General features: G+C 43.3%; 1 protein-coding gene across 1 annotated transcript; it reads left to right on the forward strand.

Moving 5' to 3' along the window:
- Positions 1–238: 238 nt before the first annotated feature.
- LOC123092692 (importin-4) lies at positions 239–10,145 on the forward strand. The gene is made up of 20 exons (XM_044514515.1): positions 239–665; positions 1,627–1,759; positions 3,157–3,293; positions 3,385–3,430; positions 3,830–4,045; positions 4,129–4,632; positions 5,064–5,198; positions 5,304–5,519; positions 5,600–5,689; positions 5,767–6,008; positions 6,080–6,168; positions 7,136–7,173; positions 7,257–7,287; positions 7,373–7,495; positions 7,565–7,779; positions 7,902–7,997; positions 8,093–8,205; positions 8,973–9,108; positions 9,321–9,425; positions 9,529–10,145. Exons 1-20 carry the CDS (start codon positions 391–393, stop codon positions 9,727–9,729), a joined length of 3,141 nt encoding a protein of 1,046 aa, XP_044370450.1. The 5' UTR covers positions 239–390; the 3' UTR covers positions 9,730–10,145.
- Positions 10,146–19,000: the final 8,855 nt, after the last annotated feature.

Consider the following 19,000-nt stretch of genomic DNA (forward strand, 5'->3'; position numbering starts at 1 on the left):
CGTGGGCCGTAATGGAACTCTGATGTAGTTGGGCCAGGTTCCTGCTGGTCCAACGCCTCAATCAACAACATTGGAAACGATTCTACAAAAAGATTAACAAACAATGCGCAAGTCGCAACCAACCTATAATATAAACTAAAAAAAGAAAAGAAATGGAAATAAACAAAGCAGACACGAAAAGACAGCAATATCCCAACTTACTACCCCTACTCACTAATAAACCCCTCCCGCCCCCACGCGCGACGCCACCAAAACCCGAGCAACCCACGCCAACCCAATCGGTAGGGTTTTGGACCTCCCCCCGCCCGCCGCCGGCGCCGCCGATCGCATCAAGGAAGGAAGGAAGGGAGGGAGAGGCCCGCGGGCTCAGGCAGCAGGCAGGCAGGAGGAATGGCGCAGTCACTGGAGCTCCTGCTAATCCAGTTCCTGATGCCGGACAACGACGCGCGGCGGCAGGCGGAGGAGCAGATCCGGCGGCTGGCGCGGGACCCGCAGGTCGTGCCGGCGCTCGTCCACCACCTCCGCACCGCCAAGACCCCCAACGTCCGCCAGCTCGCCGCCGTGCTCCTCCGCAAGAAGATCACCTCCCACTGGCCCAAGCTTCCACCGCACGCCAAGGCTTCCCTAAAGCAGGCCCTCATCGACTCCATCACCCTCGACAACAGGTGCTTGCCCTACCCGACTTTCCCCGCGCCCCCCGCCTCTCCGTAATTTATAATTTGTCATCTGCTGTATCCTCAGTTACACAGGGTTGTCTATGGGATAGCTGAACTGAACAGTTCGTGCGTGTGAGTAACGATTAACCCAACTGTGAGACCTAATGAGAACTGGAACCCTGTCGGGAGTAATTTATGGTCCATAAGTTAAGCAAGTAGTACAACTTACAGTGATCATGGTGACCTGTAATACATCTGGCCTGCTTGCAACCGATGTCTGCTACTGCCGTTCCTTGTATAATATTGTATTCATGTGCTGGTATTCCAAATGACAAATGGTTTGTTACGAAATGGAGATACTTTTGTGCGAGTTTTATCCGGAAATGGACAACTCGCTGGAAAGTTGCAGTCGGTTTGGTATGTCTTTTTTAGGGAGAGCAGTAGGAAATATACTTAGAATGGAGGAAGTTAGACTAGGAGGCAGAACAAATGTGAGAAAAGAGAACACTGCCTAATCGAATCCTAGTAAATATGGAAAAGTGCGAAGTAAACAATTCAAAATGTTACTCCCTCCATCCCATAATATAAGAGCGTTTTTTACACTAGAGTAGTATTTATGATGTCTCAGAAATTCACTCTATTGGAGTTTTTCTTCCTTGTTCAAAGTCCTCTCCTTTAGACTTTAAATACTTATATTTGCATATAAAGTTTATCTGTGATGGGGTTGCCATAAACTGGGCTAACTAGAAATATGGAAGTCGAGATATGCATAGTACAGCTCTAACAAGTTACGATGACGATCGAGCATGGTTGATCTGTTTTCACTTGGACTAGCTAGTAGCCACCAATTATCAAGCTAATTCCCACCCTGGTGCAAATGCTGTTTCATTATTGTTCAATCTGCCTCAGTTTTTTCCACATGAAATTTTGAGGGGATGATGAACTGATTTTCCTCTTGCTTCTTATGCAGTCATCTTGTAAGGAGAGGTAGTGCAAATGTCGTGAGCATTATTGCTAAGTATGCTGTCCCTGCAGGAGAGTGGCAAGAGCTGTTACCGTTCCTTTTCCAATGCAGCCAAAGTCCACAAGAAGAACATAGGGAAGTAAGTGTATCTCTTAGTTGACATGTATTTTCAATCTTTAATTATGTATGCATGCATTGTTTAGGGTGTAAGTATGGATATTTGTCTAATGAAACCTGCCATGTGGTTTTATCATAATATACTTGATACATGTGGACCACAATAAGAGCTTACTTGCACATTCCTTTTCTTCAATTTGGTATTTTTTTAAAGAACTGTCTGTTGCAAACTTGCAATCCTTCTGCCCTTTGCTTAATTGGCTAAGTATTAGTAGAGGTCAGTTTATATAGGTCGGTTGACCTTACTTAGTAAGATACGGCTGTCAGCTACTAGACATGTATGCCCCCGCAAAAAAAAAGCTACTAGACATGTATGGTCGATTTAGGAATGTACTTTCTATGTATTATAATTACGGACCATAAGCTAGCAATGTAAATGAGCTTGAGATTAAAAAAAATCCATACCTGTGATAGCTTCCTTTGCTTCCCCTGTTCCGCTCCTCTGGTTTGCCAGTCCCACAGGAACTTTATCCGCGTGGTGAGAACATGAAAATGTATTTTTTGTGTTGTCAGCCTGCAGCCACATGTCGGTGTGCTCTTTCATAATTGTTTGTTTGGCATAATGTTCAATAAATAGAGCTAAATGTTGAAATTTCAAGACCATCCAGAACTTAAGTAAGCATGGATTTTACAGTATGCGCGACTGGCCATCTTAGCTGCCAAAAAGCCTACACATTTCCAGCACTAAGGCTTTCATTTTTCTCCTACTGGTTACATAACCTTCAAATGTTGGATTTCATAAGGTTGCACTGCCTATGCATGTGCGAAGTCTTAACACCATCTTCTCTCTTTTTATTGATGGAAGTGTCTACCTGGTGTTCACTTTCTTCTATACTTCCTGTATATGTGTGTTAGTGGGGTTGGGATACTAATACAGTAATGTGTAACTAATAGGTAGTGCATTCTTTGACATCAAATGATCCGATGTATGTAGTATATGCAGTGTTGCAGAGAAATCAGCGTCCTAGTTCTGTATTTCGTAGGAATTGTTTGTGGATCCATAAATTATCTGAAGTGAACTATAAAGGAAAGAAATATGTGCTGCTTAATACTCCCTCCGTTCCTAAATATAAGGTGTATTAGTTTTTCAAAAAGTCAACTGTTGTCTATGTTTGACCAACTTTACAGCAAAATATATAAAGATTTATAATAATAAATATATAAAATGTAAAAATATAGTTCATGAAGAATCTAGTGATAATGATTTGGTATTTTAGATATTGGTATTTTTGTCTATAAACTTGGTCAAACTTAGAGAAGTTTGACTTTTTGGAAAAATAATACACCTTATATTGAGGAACGGAGGGAGTATCTTCCAACAAAATATCAATGCTTACTGACCTGCTCTTCTCTTTACAGGTAGCTTTAATTCTGTTCAGCTCCCTTACTGAAACTATTGGGACTACGTTTCAATCTCATCTGAATAATTTGCAACCTATTTTACTGAAATGCCTGCAAGATGAGACCAGCTCCCGAGTCAGAATCGCCGCCCTAAAGTACGATTAAGTTTGTGATATGTCGCTAATTTTGGCCTTCCTCATTTTACCATATTGTGACTGTAAAGCTATTTTTTGGTCTGTGCAACAGGGCTGTTGGATCCTTCATAGAGTATGTCAATGAAGGAGGAGACATTGTAAGTTCTTCCTATCTTTCCTGATTTTTATAAACATTTACTTTTCATGGTGAAAGTGTGTCATCATAGTTTTCATACTTATAGAAGGCCTTTTGGCAATGTTTTTCTTCAGCAGATCTTCTTTTATTAAGTACTCCCTCTGTAAACTAATATAAGAGTGTTTAGATCACTACTTTAGTGATCTAAACACTCTTATATTAGTTTATGGAGGGAGTAGTACTTAATTTTTCTATGCGTTTGTTATTTTCTTTGCATGCAGCAGTGGTAATTTTGTTTGTCTTGTTCTTTTTAGAGCTGTAGCTTCTCTTAGCTGATTTTAATCTTCAATAGTATCTCATGCTACCGCTAGAGTTGCCTCTTATGCCTGATGAGCAGATCTTGTATTGGTATAACTGGTAGGTAAAGATGTTTCGAGACTTTGTTCCCAGTATCTTGAATGTATCAAGGCAATGTCTTGCTAATGGCGATGACGATGTTGCTTCCATTGCCTTTGAAATATTCGACGAACTAATTGAATCTCCTGCACCACTTCTTGGAGATTCAGTGAGATCAATTGTGCAGTTCTCGCTTGAAGTTTGCTCAAACCAAGATATGGAAATAAATATAAGGCAACAGGTTTGATCAGCCATCTGCATTATTGATTATATATTTATTGATTTTACAAAATAACTGACTGTAAATGCTCTTATTTGTTTCAGGCTATTCAGATAATCTCATGGCTTGTAAAATTTAAAGCATCTTTCTTAAAAAAGAACAAGCTGATTGTACCTATTCTACAAGTTATGTGCCCCTTGCTTACAGAAACAGCTAATGAAGATGAAGACTCTGATTTAGCGGCAGATCGCTCTGCAGCCGAAGTCATTGATACAATGGCTATCAACTTACCAAGACACGTTTTTGGACCAGTTCTTGAATTTGCTTCTGTGAACTTTCGTCACGTTAATCCCAAGTATCGTGAGGCTGCTGTTACTTCGCTGGGTGTTGTCTCAGAAGGTTGTTCTGAACATTTTAAGGATAAGTTGGAAGAATGTCTCAAAGTTGTTTTAGAAGCTTTAAAGGATCAAGAGCAGATGGTTAGAGGTGCTGCATCATTTGCTCTTGGTCAGTTTGCCGAACACTTGCAGCCAGAAATTTTATCTCACTATGAGAGTGTACTTCCATGCATCTTAAATGCACTTGAAGATCCATCAGATGAAGTTAAGGTAAAATAACCTAGTTCAAGTGATATCATCTCTGGGGCTAGTCATAGTGGGGAGTAACATAGACTAGTGTCATGCATATGACACTATGTGTATGTTACTATCTTCATAGTGCAAAGTAACATAGAAGTAGTATCATAGATATTGCATTTATTAGATTGTAGACTCATTTTGCTTTGGGTTGTGTTATGTTACAGTAACATATCATGTTACTCCATACACATATCATGTTACTCCATACACCTCTCTCCTCATTAACCTGCATGACACATAAGCAAACTTTTCTTGAAATGCGCTATGTTACTAGCTAAGTTACTCCCACTATGACCAGCCTGAAAAATAGCAGAAACTTTGGATATAAATGATATTGATTAACTTTGCATGGCATTTTCTGTAGTAATTAACTAATGCCAATAAGCTTTGCGATCTTGTAGGAGAAATCTTATTATGCACTGGCGGCGTTCTGTGAAGATATGGGTGAAGATATCCTACCATATCTGGAACCTTTGATATGCAGATTAGTTATATCTTTGCAGAGCAGTCCTCGGAACCTGCAAGAGACATGCATGGTTCGTATGGAAATCATTGCTCATAATTATCTATATGTCAAGACGGTGACAACCTTTTCCCCTTAAGTTATCTTATAAATTGACAATGATGATGTTTTGCTGCAGTCTGCAATTGGCTCTGTAGCAGCTGCTGCAGAACAGGCATTTATCCCATATGCAGAGAAGGTTCTTGAAATGATGAAAGGCTTTATGGTGCTCACTAAGGACGAAGATTTGTGCGCACGAGCTAGGGCTACTGAGGTTGTTGGGATAGTTGCAATGGCAGTTGGCAGAACCAGAATGGAAGCCATATTACCTCCTTTTATTGAGGCTGCTATTTGTGTGAGTCTTAATTCCAATACTTCAGAGTGCAGACAAACAGCAGGCTTTAGTGCAATTCTTTATGCTCTTCATATTTGCAGGGTTTTGGATTGGATTATAGCGAGCTAAGGGAGTACACTCATGGTTTTTTTAGCAACGTTGCTGAGATTCTGGATGATAGTTTCTCACAGGTAACAAGTGTAGTCTAAGTTTTGTTCATTTCACGAACGCTGTTAATGTTTACGGAAGTGGTTGCTGCACATTGCAGTATCTCCCTCATGTTGTGCCTCTTGCATTTTCCTCGTGCAACTTGGATGATGGTTCTGCTGTGGACATTGATGATGCTGATGGTGTTGACAATGGATTTAGTGGTGTTTCCTCTGATGATGATGATGATGATGAGCCAAGAGTTAGAAATATCAGCGTGAGGACTGGAGTGTTAGATGAGAAAGCTGCTGCAACTCAGGCTATTGGATTTTTTGCACTTCACACAAAGAGTGCCTATGCCCCGTATCCTTAAATGGGCTTAATACATATTCTTGCCATCTTTTGTTCTTCAAAATTTCCTGAACTGACACTAGGTACTTGGAGGAGTCGTTGAAAATTTTAATCAAGCACAGTGGGTATTTTCATGAAGATGTCAGGCTTCAGGCTATTATTTCCTTAAAACGTAACATCTTTCCTATTCCCCTTTAATATGCATGTTTGTAGCAGTTCTTTTGTTCCTTGTTTGTCAGGCCTACAGAATAACAACTACTCCCTCCGTCCCACAATATAAGAGCATTTTGCAAGTGGGACGGAGGGAGTAATAGATAGGCTGATGATTTTAGTTGTAATTGCAAAGTTCCAAACTTCCAGTAGTCATGTAACATACAAAAAGGTATTTAGATGAATAAACTTGTCACACGTAATCTACAGAATGTCTCCAGATGGTATATAATATCCAATGGTATATTGATACGGTATAAACTTTTTCACACCAAGATACATTAATGTAAATCACAAGATGCATTCATTATTGAGCTTCTTTTATATAATGATGTATAGTTATACTTTATGTCCATCATTTGAGGGGTTGTTTAGGTTTAACAGCTAATCTATTCAAGCTGGACCATCAAAGTTTCAATGCAGTAAACATCATGCTAGTGCAATCTTGGTAGTGTACCACTTATTACTGGATTTGCTCAAATAGTCGTCGAACCTGAACCTAGCAATCCAGGGAGGGGCTCAAAACCGATCTACCGATGCAGACCCAAATCAGACTCCTACATCATAGCACTTTTTACTTTTGTCATTTTTTTGTGTGGTATAGTTGGGAAAATCAAATTTATCTGGATCCATGGACCCTATACTGTGTAGAGACCAACTACAAACCGCAAACTCCTCTGTTCTGGTAGGTAACTACCAACAGATCATAAACAAATAGTGTATGGATTGCAAATGTTTCACACAGAAACCAGAGCGATTACTCTTGTTTGATTTGAATCACCCCCCCCCCCCCCCCCCCCGCCAAATTCAAATTTGTAAAATTAGATGCTTCTTTAAGTATTTTTCTCTTTAAGTATTTTTCTTCGAGACTTCCATTAAAGGCATGTTTTGTGATGTTATTAGTAACTATTGTAAAACTATTATTGCAGACATCCTAACTGCGTTAAGGGCAATACCTGCACATCCTGTGAGTATTAACTTATCAATTTGGAAGTGGTTGCCGTGGAACATCAGAATTCTGATGCAGTGTGTACTTTTTCTACCATGCAGGATATACTAGAGAAACAGAAGGATGTTCTTGGTAATTGCTACTACAAGTGATGTCTTTTAAGTCTATTGTGCCACCTGGACATCAAGCCATGCTCAATTTCTATTGTTTTTTCCAGATACTATTATGAACATCTATATCAAGACCATGACAGAGGATGATGATAAAGAAGTAGTCGCTCAAGCTTGCATGAGTGTAGCTGATATCATGAAAGATTGTGGTTTTGCTGCTGTTGAACTTTGTAAGCTGCATCAGAGTTTGGTGCACTCGGAATACTAGATTGCTGCTAAAACTGTCCCTTTTGTCGCAGATATGCCACGGCTTGCTGAGGCAACACTTGCTCTGTTGCGTCAAGAATCATGTTGTCAGCAAGTAGAGTCGGATGGTGAAGATGATGGTGACATAGATCATGATGAAGTCCTCATGGACGCAGTTTCAGATCTTTTGCCTGCTTTTGCAAAAGTGATGCGATCTTACTTTGATCCTATCTTTGCGAAGTTATTTGACCCCCTAATGAAATTTGCTGTGAGTATCCCCAGTCCCCGTCTATTAGTCATCCTCAACTAATGGCAGCTGCCTTATGCCTATAATGATTATTGTGAGAATTGTACATTCGAGGTTTAAAGTTCTTTCTGGAATAAATGCAGAAATCTCCACATCCTCCCCAAGACAAGACTATGGTTGTTGCCACTCTAGCTGAGGTCGCTCAAGAAATGGGTGCTCCAATTTCTGCTTATGTTGATGTATGCCTACAATTTTCTTTAAAACCATGCCATTTTATCATTGAGATCATCGTTTTAGTTGACCTCTGAATGCTTCATATTCGAATCATTTGCAGAAGATAATGCCTTTGGCGTTGAAAGAACTTGCATCTTCTGAGGCTACGAATAGGAGAAATGCTGCTTTCTGTGTTGGCGAGCTATGCAAGAACAGCGGTGCTGCAGCACTGAAGTATGTATATTACTCCCTCCGTCCGGAAATACTTGTCGGTGGAATGGATGTATCTAGACATACTTTAGTTCTAGATACATCCATTTTTATGCATTTCTTCGACAAGTATTTCCGGACGGAGGGAGTACTTAGAATGACAGATATATTCCATGCCCACCTTTACATCTCGGTCAATGTCTGTCTTGCACTTCGGAAGCAAGAAGGACCAAACGACTGTTATTTAAAATCTGTTGTGCATGATTTTTTCTCTTGTGTTCCAAAAGCCTATCTGCATAGAAAATGGACATGAATGCTTTTTTCATCTGATTCATGTTCCATTACTTTTATGAAAGGCAAGGGCATACACTTTTCACTTTATCAATCTTAGAGTAAGAAGCCCGCAAGTGAGGAGCAGTTGATGAAAACTATAGGTTACCACAGCTCTTATTAGTGTCCAAGTCATAGTATCGGAATTGCTGCAGTGTTCTTTCCCAAAAGGCAATAGTTTATCTTTTCATAGTCCTGCTCAGAAGATCAAGTAATAGTCTGCCAACTTCCTAATTCTTGCAGTGTCACAAAATTAAACCCTGACGTTAGTAATTAGTTTCCACAATAATGACTTATGTGCTGAAGAATAGAAGCTAAACTTTGCCAAGTGTATTGGATGTGGTCTGCTGTCAAGTCACTAAATGAATTAATGTTCTTTCTACATTATTAACATTCTAGGAAACATGAATGGTAGTCCTGTAAATTCAGTTGTTGACAGGCTTTTGCTCATCCTTCTGCAGATATTATCCGGATATACTGCAGGGTCTGCACCGTTTGTTTGCTAATTCCGAACAAGACCTTGCAGTTAGAGATAATGCGGCCGGTGCTATTGCTAGAATGATAATGGTGCAACCTCAGTCGATTCCTCTCAACCAGGTAGGCACTATCCTGTACATAATACTTCCTCTGTCCGGAACACTTGTCGGAGAAATGGATGTATCTAGACATATTTTAGTTCTAGATACATCCATTTTTATTCATTTCTCTGACAAGTATTTCCGACGAGGGAGTATGTTTGAACAACTTCAGATTCCAGGCTTTGAAGTGCCTATGTAACACTTGGTTGCAATGCTATTTCTGTTTCTTAGGTTCTTCCAGTGTTTATCAAAGCTTTGCCACTAAAAGAAGATCACGAAGAATCAATGGCTGTCTATAGCTGCTTATGTAATTTGTTGCTATCATCACATCCCCAGGTGACTTGGTCTTAAACCACCCATTGTTTTTTGATTTATTCCATGATCTTTGCTTCCATCATGCAAACTTTTCCTAGGCAAATCTAACTTTTTATTGTTGCAGATCCTCACTCTAGTGCCTGATGTGATACATGTCTTTGCCCAAGTGGTAGTCTCCCCAGATGAGAGTGATGAAGTCAAAACAACTATTGGCAAGGCTGTTTCTCATTTAATATCCGTTTATGGTCAGCAGATGCAGCCAATACTAAGTGCTCTACCACCTGCTCATGCGAATGCATTGGCAGCATTTGCCAGTAGAAGATGATCTTCAGGGGAACTATTACCTTCGATTTTTGTGTGTCGCCCGAGTGTTTTCTCAAGATTGCCCTTTGATGAAAGGTTTTTCGGGTATGGTTGGGGTCACCCAAGTTTTGTCATATTAGTGCCATTTGCTGAAGTATACTGGTTAGCTGGAGATTGTTTGATCAGCAAAACCTCCTTTTCGAGTTATTATAGTGACATTGCATTGGAATGGTGTTTACTGCGGTTGAAGGTGCAGTACTTTGGCTGGCGGCTGCTTCGGTGAGTCCCGTGTGTATTCAGGTTCCTTTTTTGGCAACTTGTTATTTGTTTCAGTTTTGCAATTCTTTTCTGGGATGTGCAAATCGTTGATGTACTGTTGTATATATAAACATCTTGTCCTACAATTTTTTGTGTAACTTTGATTTGTGGTACCTACCATATCTTGTTGTGGGCTATTCGTGGAACTTTTATTTGCTCTCATCCATATATTAAGCCTCCAGGTGATTGGTCTTAGACATGCAAATTTGGGACCCTAAGGTTTTTTTTGGCTACTACTCTCTTCATCCCAAAATAAGTGTTGCCGATTTAGTACTACTTTTACGAAATTGGTTTTGCCTGCATGTTGTTTACAGTTGCAACTAAATTGATTTTAGACTATATCTGGTTAGGGTAATGAGTTTTAGGATAAGTAAATCATAGTTTTTCTAAGACTGAAAACCTAGCTTTTGTACCATTTCGCTCGTTCTCATCCAAACAAGTTCTGTGTCCCACACTTATTTCTAACATAATTATTAGTCCCAAAAAATCTTACTAAAGTGTGTTTAATAGAACTGGATCCCATACAACCACTTGGGGTATCCTCTGACCCCTCTTAGTTCAACCAAATGCAGCAAAACTGTAAAAGTGACATGACTTCCGAAATCTTGAACTAAAAAGTGTCGGGAAATACCCATTTGCAGTCTTACCAAAGGATACCCATTGTTATTCTAAAAGTGACATGACTCAAATCTTACTAAAGGATACCCATTTGCAGTCTTAATCGGTCTTAAACTATTATATAAGACCATATAAACTGATTTACCACAAAGAAAATACAAAAATTCATCTCGCACACCCTTTCTTCTATTTCATGGCAAGTTTGATATTTTCCCATACGACATTTTAATGGTTACAAAACCATCAGTACTATAAGTTTTTTTTTGAAGACGGAACACCATGCATTCCATTAGCTAGTGCGCGCGCCTAAATGGCCGGCCACAGCACCGATTACATCGGGGGGCAGGTCAGTGAGCCAAACACGCTCGCTGTCCAATGCACCATGCCTTGCCAACATCAACATGTGGGCTGGGACATTACATTCACAAGACTAAAAAAGAACTTTGAACTGGGTTGGTACTTTGCCTCCCGGAACAGGTTCCCAAGTTTTGCACGATCCGCAGCAGTTGAGACTATGGATTGTTGCAGCGTGAGGCAGGCAGTCACGAAAATGACACGGCCCATGCCAAACCCCTCTACCAGGTTGATGGCCTTCATTAGCGCGACCGCTTCCGGCTGTAGGGCTTCATTAGCGCGCCTGCTTCATCCCTGGCAAAGTGGCAATGCATCCCCATCCTCCAGATCCGTTAGTGTCGGTGAAGGAGGCGTCTGTGTTGAGCATCACCCAGTCACTTGGTGGGGGTTGCCAGCTAATTGATCGCGCCGGGCTGGCTCTGGGAGGTGCAGCAAGGAACTGAATCCATTCTTCAGTAGTGCTATGTGTTTGGCTGACAAAGCTTGGTGGTTGTAGCCTAGTTTCTCCATGTCTGAATCTGTTCCGTTCAGTCCAGCAACGCCACAACAGACAGATAAGAAAGTGCTTTTCAGTACAAGATGTAGAATGGTCAATGGTGTATATTGATCAAGAAAGGTCACGGTAGATAAAGCCTGTGCATTGAGGAGCGCCAAAAATAAATAAATCTGAAGCCACATGCATAAAAACATGTACTAGAAGGAAATCTAGCCGGCCCGTTTTGGTAACTGGTATTTGGTGAGGTCAGTTTAGGCAAAATTTGTTTCTTCTCGACGAAGGATTAAGCAAGCAGGGAGCATCACGCAGTGTCCCTCTCGTGTCTGTCCACGCTTACCTGACCTCTTTTCTCCTCGCTTTTGGATTTAAGGTCGCGAGCAACTAAAGCCTGATTTACGCCGCTCTAAAGTTGGATCCATCCAGAGCACTAATCCCATCAGCCATTGCACGCACCGATCGCACTTTCCAGTCTGCTCCGACCTTTTAACGCAGATTTGCAACTGGACCAATAACCATTTATTATTATTAACTCATGCTCAGCCCCGGCCTTTCTCTATCCGGAGTGGTAATCTCGGCGCCGGGGCGGCGCGCATCGGACGGCCGGCGGGCGCGGCCAACCCCGGCTTGACACGCCCGCGGGGACAGCGGTACGGCACGATCTCGCCCGGATCGCGCCCTTTGGGGCCGCGTGCTCCCCCACCACCCCCGAAAGGCTAGGCCACCGCCATTTTTGGCATCTCCGTGCGCGCGCGGCCATGTGCTCGCGGCCCTGCCCGGCGACGGGAAAGAAGGCTGCTGGGCTGCTAGTGTAGCCTTTGCGTCGTCCAGGATTCAGACCGGCCGAGCGTACGTTTCTGGATCGCGTTCCATTGGCTGGCTGACTGACTGGCTGCAGTGCAGATCACGGCCTATGTCTATGTGCGTGCATGTTTGGTACCGGCCGGTAGGCAAATGCGACGCATGCACGATGGGAATCATCCATCTCATCTGCGAGGTTTGCTTTGTCCTGGTGTCACGTTGCTGGTAGCATAGGTTCGGCGAGGAAGATAGAAAGGGGGAGGTGACAAGCGAGCAGTGACCGGCCGGTTTGTATACATCTATCTGGGTGCATGCATGCATGTTCGGTACGTACGTACCAACGGACGGAAGCGGCGTAATATATTCCACAGTTAGTGGGCCGCGGGCGTGTCACGTATGTACGTACGTACGTTTCTAGCTGCTGCACACTGGTTATTCTCTCATACGTTTGGCTCTCTTTTAGCTAATCAAGATCTCACTTTTGTAAAGAAGGACGGAGCAGTGTGCTACTCCCTCCGTCCGGATGTATAAGTCATTCGCGTAGTTCTAGGTCATCGATTTGAGAAATTAAATATGTGTTATATGTCATGAAAAGTATATCACTAGATTTCCACGCGGATGTAGTTTCTAAATATATATTTTTTGTCACATATAATACATATTTAGATAGTTAAATTATCGACCTAGAACTACGCGAATGACTTATACACCGGGACGGAGGTAGTACTATAATTTCTACTCCTGAAAGGTGTTCAGTGGGCTAATCACTTTACTCGCATGAACATGCATCGAGCATGCAACATACATTAACTAGTAAGTAGTTACTTTCGTGTGTGCAGTGAAATCAATGTTGATGATTCTCTCACGGCCCAACTTGCCCCGCGCATATGTCTTGTCTGATAACCAAGTATGTCTAACGTCTTTACACGAGAAGATGGGCACGCGCCACGCCACCAACTGCATCCGACGATAGAGATGCATGTCTATGCATGCACAGTCGACTACTGCTGCCCGTGGTCGCGACGTCGCGTACATGTTATAGTCCACACACCTTCCTATCTATCCTTCACCGATGAGATATATGCACGCTAGCTAAAGTTATTCTTCTCATCAGTATAACGCATGTAAGCCTAGCACTAGCAGCTTCTTGCTATATACGATCAAGATCAGCATTGTCGCGTGGCATCCATTGTCTCTCTGGATCGCCATTGGATGGCTAACCTTGAGATATCACCATCTCTTTAGAGCCAGCCAGTCTTTGTACGAGTGCGATGGAAATACGTACCAAATGACTACAAGGCGCCATGTTCACCACAGAAGCTAGGGAAGACAGAAACATGGCGGCAACGGGGAACAGATCAGAGAGTCACAGGCTAGCTAGAGTCACTACTGTTTTTGCTGTAGCGGATGGAGCTGGACGGTACGATTTGGACAGAAGCAGATCCTGCGTGGCCCCAGGATCGTGCCTGTCCTGGTAATGGCACGCAGGATTCGATCGCTTGCAATCCAAGCCGGATTCTGATGGATGCCTTGGATTTCCTGACGGTCATGTTACTACTGTGCACCGGCACCCGCAGCAGCTACAGATAGATAGCGAATCGCCTTTCTTTATTTCCCTTTTGCTAATGCACACAGTTAAAAACACGACAAAGTTACTCGAGCATCCCTCGCGTATGTACGAACACCAGGCTACGAGTGGATACCGTGCGTTCTCTTTTGGGCAGAATATCTGCCCCCCGATTTGCTGTTTTCTCGCTCGTTTCTAGAAACTGTTGTTTCTCGGCCTGATGTCTATGGCGTAATTGAGAAAAATATCACGATTGGGATTATAAGAGAGAAGCATAAATCGTATTTTGTTCCTGCTTCTAATTGCATCATGATCCTTGTGTGTGAGATGCATGTGCCTGGCATGTCTCGGACTATCGGTTATCAATCCAGGATGAACAATGTGAAGTTTGAAGGTTCTAGAAAACCAACGCCTTTTTAATCTAGAACTTTTTTTAGCATGTTGAGTAAATAGGTAATTTTTCGACTAATTTAATCCATAAATAAATCACTAGCATGACATTGATAGAATTAACGACATACTGATTCTGATCTAGACAAGCATGTACTATGCAAACAGTAGACACATCTACACATAATGCTAGTATTGCTAATACGAAAATAAACAGAAGAGGGATAAAGGTATTATACCCTCCAGTGGGCCATGCAAAAGCCGTGGCGGCAGCAGCGGCGTCCTCGGCGGCCTTCTTGTCGGCCTCGAGCTTCTCAGCGGCGACCCGGTCGGCATCGGACCGAGACATGGTGATGATGAAGACGACGCAGACGTAAAGGAAGTAGACGAACAAATGCGAGCAGTCGCGTAGTCACTTCCCAAAAACCTAATCGTCCCTCTCCCGTACAGGATCCAGAGAGGTGGGGTTTCGGAGACCTGCTGTCCTGTCAACCATGTACGCAGTGGACGGGATGGAGTTGCCGGCGGCAGCAACATCAAAGGAACGACGGTGGGCGTGGATGCAGAGATGCAATTTGTTTCGCGTGGCGGCTAGGGTTAGGAGACACCTCACACTTATATAGGCGCAGCCGTGTGGAGAGACGTGGGCAGGACCCAGGCCCGAGTCCGTGACGGCCCATGATCCAACGTCTCAGATCGTGGCCTAGCTGTCAGAAACTCTCCGATACTGACCGGCAAAAATAAGCGCATAGGTGTGAGCTCGGCTCGGCTCATTCCCGCAACCCGCGACGCGTCGTGACGAGGCGTGGCGGGCGGCGGAGTAGGAGTGCGCAAGGGCCACTTCTATTCTCAAACTCCAATAGCATGTGGAAGAGAAACCCTTATAAGGAGGTCCAACTTCCAAGGTGGGACTAAACTTCCCACTACACCTAGTGCCAATTAAACCCACATGGGCCCTTAGAGATTTTCTGAAATTGTTAGATGGGCCTAAAGCCCACCCCATATTTCAACAATCCCACACCAGATCTCGAGGGGCCATTGTATCCTCTGTTCCAATTGTTGTTTCGATATACCAGTGTATCAGTGAAGAACTATTAAGGCTGAACTTCACCTAGAGCAAGCAGCTACACTCCTTCACAACTGAACAATGGACTATGCCTTGAATTGCCAGTTTGCCGTAAAGAAGCTTCACCACATGTCTTACTAGTACTAGGCTGCCGAAGGCTGACCCCTCGGGTGAAGCATATAAGTCACACTCCTGGCCTATTCATGAGCTTACTAGAGATCACCTCAATCTCATAGATTGTGACCAACAGTCGGGCTCATATAGGTGTGTTCCTCCAAAGATCGCTCTGTAGGATAGCATCTTGCTTACATAAGCTTTGGAACACATTAAGATAGTAGTCATCCTACCATACAATATCGAGAGTATTACATCTCCAACCGAGTGGGTTAGTATAGTTATTCTCCACAGTTCACCACTGACTTGTTTTCCCAGGTCCTACTTCACGGGATCCCCGATCACATAGGTTGGGTTACCACCATGGCAACTTATGTGGGTCTCATAGCCATCTCCCTCGATGCATTATCTATCACAACACATGATAGCCCTTTTGTAAAGGGATCTGCCAGATTCTTAGCTGTCTGGACATAGTCCAACGCTATCACTCTAGAGTTTCTTAATTTGCTGACAACTTTTAATCTCATTCATATGTGTTTGTTGGACTTCATGTTGTACTTTGAACTATTCACCATGGTGATAACATTCTGATTGTCACAGTTCATAAGGATAGCTGGAACCGGTTTCTCAACCAATGGCAAGTCCATCAAAAGATCTTGAAGCCATCCTGCTTCGACACTAGACGTGTCTAATGTTGTTAATTCTGCTTCCATTGCCGATCTCGTTAGGATCGTTTGCTTGCAAGACTTCCAGGAAACAGCGCCGCCTCCAAGAGTAAATAGATACCCAGTTGTGGCCTTCATCTCATCAACATCAGAGATCCAATTTGCATCACTATACCCTTCAAGTACCGACGGGTCTCCGGTAGTGAAGTCCATAGTTCATAGAACCTTTCAGATAGTGCATAACTCTTTCAACAACATGCCAATGTACATCACCCGATTTGGAAACAAATCGGCTCAGTTTGCTCACAGCAAATGCGATGTCAGGCCTCGTTGCGCTCGCTAGGTACATGAGTGAACCAATAATTTGAGAGTATCTCAATTGATCTTTAGCCGTGCCTTCAAATGTTCCAATCAACACGCTAGGATCATATGGTGTTTGGGATGGTTTGCAGTCTGAATATCCGAAACGGCTCAACACCTTCCCAACATAATGGGATTGCAGAAGTGTAATCCCACCCTCATTATCTCTTAGTAGCATGATGTTCAAGATAACATCAGCCACACCAAGGTCTTTCATCTCAAAGTTCTTAGATATAAATGACTTGACCTTCTCAATGACTTTGAGGTTGGTCCCAAATATCAGTATGTCATCAACATACAAACTGTGACGCCCCCGATTCAATCATACACTAATCATACACACAAATGTGTACGATCAAGATCACGGACTCACGAGAAAAATATCACAACACAACTCTAGACACAAATTAAAATAATACAAGCTTTACATCACAAGCCAGGGGCCTCGAGGGATCGAATACAGAAGCTCGGATACACAAGAGTCAGTGGAAGCAAGAATATCTGAGTGCATACATAAGTTAAACAAGACTGCCTTAAGAAGGGAAACACAAAAGCAACAACGATCGAAGAGGCAAGGCCTCCTGCCTGGGACCTCCTAACTACTCCTGGTCGTCGGCGATCTCCATGTAGTAGTAGTCGACAGGGTGGCATCTGGCTCCTGGGACCCATCACCTGATCGCAGCAACCGGGTATAGGGGAAAAAGAGGTAGCAAAGCAACCGTGAGTACTCATCCAAAGTAATCGCAAGCATCAGATCTATACTAAGTATGCATTGGTATCAAAGGAAGGGATGTATCTGTGGGCTGAACTGCAGAATGTCAGAACAGAGGGGAAGACCTAGCCTATCGAAGACTAGCATCTTCAAGCAGCTCCAAGCATCTTGCAGCATCCATAAGAGTACAAAATAGCAGTTTATATTTATCAAACATGTTGTAATATTAACGCCGAGAGATCCTTCCTCGACTCCCCGCGAGAGAGCAATACCGGAGCCCTCATATCCATCTCATATCTCAAGTATCCATTTCTAGTTGTAACAGACCGGGATACAACTCCGAGTGTCCATTACAGTGGACACGACTATTCAAATAGATAAACTTCCTTGTAGGGGTGCACCACATTACCCTAAATGCTTAATTACTCTGGTCGGACACACATTCTTGGGTCCATGCCCGGCCTTGGAAGATCAACATGTCGCAGTCCTACCTAGGCTCAACAGAGAGGTCCCTGCCGGTCTACATCCTAAGCACTCCGGGGTCTTGGGCCCATCACGCATTGCACTCTGGGTCGTTGCGAGCAGGGTGGACCGAGGCACCACCTCTGTCATGGATGGCGTCAGCCCACCCATGCCGCAATGCTGAACTAGACGTTTGATAAAGCTTCGGCTGATACTACGACGCCGAGTGCCCATGTATGTTCCCGTGTGGTGGTTAGTGCGTAAAGGCCAGTGGCCAACTCAGAATAAATACCCAAACCCTTAGTGTATTAGGAGCTCGCGGAGACGAGCAGAGACTCATGATCATGTGACCCTGTCGCACCGTCTCGAGGAAATACAGCAGGGGCCAGGCCCAACCCTCTCACCAGGGCGGTCTACCTGCCCGGCTGTGCCTCGTAATTATCTCGCGGGTGCTCTCCGGCCCCGCCCGACTTTCACATCAACTCGCGGGTACCCCTCAGGGCCGACCCGACTTCAACAATGGTCTCAAGTAAAGTTCAGGTAACCGTGTGTCCACAACATCAAAGCGAATCTGAGGAATCACCCTCGATGGAATCCACTTGATGTAATCGTCAAGGCAAACTAGGAGGAATCACCCTTGATGTTCATGCTTGAGGGGTTGCACGACAGGGGCCGTATCAGGGGTGGTGAAGGAGGAAGCACCCTCGATGACCACGACCAAATAGCTACACTACAGAGTTATCATCAGGAGTGTGTTACGAGGTATCACCCTCGGCACTCGATAGTAGCTCCGCAGAGTCATACAACAAAAGGGGGGTGAAGTGATGTGTCGGGCTCTGGATGTCGGTCACGTTGATCGAGCCATCGGTCATCAAGCCGGTGCAACTGGGACAAGGTGAGGGGTCACTAGTGGATCACTAACCAACCTATACTAAGCAATTTAGGATAAGCAGGCAAGGATACAACAACATGTTACAAAAGAAGGCTATGCATCAGAATAGGAGCAAACAATAACAATAGCAAAATCTAATGCAAGCATGAGAGGAATGAAATGGGTGATATCGGAATGATCAAGGGGGGTTTGTGAAGGAAATATGCCCTAGAGGCAATAATAAAGTTATTATTTATTTCCTTATTTCATGATAAATGTTTATTATTCATTCTAGAATTGTATTAACCGGAAACTTAGTACATGTGTGAATACATAGACAAGACATATTGTCCCTAGTATGCCTCTACTTGACTAGCTCGTTAATCAAAGATGGTTATGTTTCCTAACCATAGACATGTGTTGTCATTTGATGAACGAGATCACATCATTAGGAGAATGATGTGATGGACATGACCCATCCGTTAGCTTAGCATTATGATCG

Source organism: Triticum aestivum, chromosome 4B (genome assembly GCF_018294505.1).
Source record: "Triticum aestivum cultivar Chinese Spring chromosome 4B, IWGSC CS RefSeq v2.1, whole genome shotgun sequence".
In the NCBI taxonomy this organism is placed as follows: Eukaryota; Viridiplantae; Streptophyta; class Magnoliopsida; order Poales; family Poaceae; genus Triticum; species Triticum aestivum.

Excerpts from the sequence above, each read along its gene's own strand:
- LOC123092692 (XM_044514515.1), top strand. The coding sequence starts at position 391 with ATGGCGCAGTCACTGGAGCTCCTGCTAATCCAGTTCCTGATGCCGGAC. Across the intron at positions 1,760-3,156 it reads CACAAGAAGAACATAGGGAA|GTAGCTTTAATTCTGTTCAG; the intron begins GTAAGTGTATCT and ends TTCTCTTTACAG. Across the intron at positions 6,009-6,079 it reads ACAAAGAGTGCCTATGCCCC|GTACTTGGAGGAGTCGTTGA; the intron begins GTATCCTTAAAT and ends AACTGACACTAG.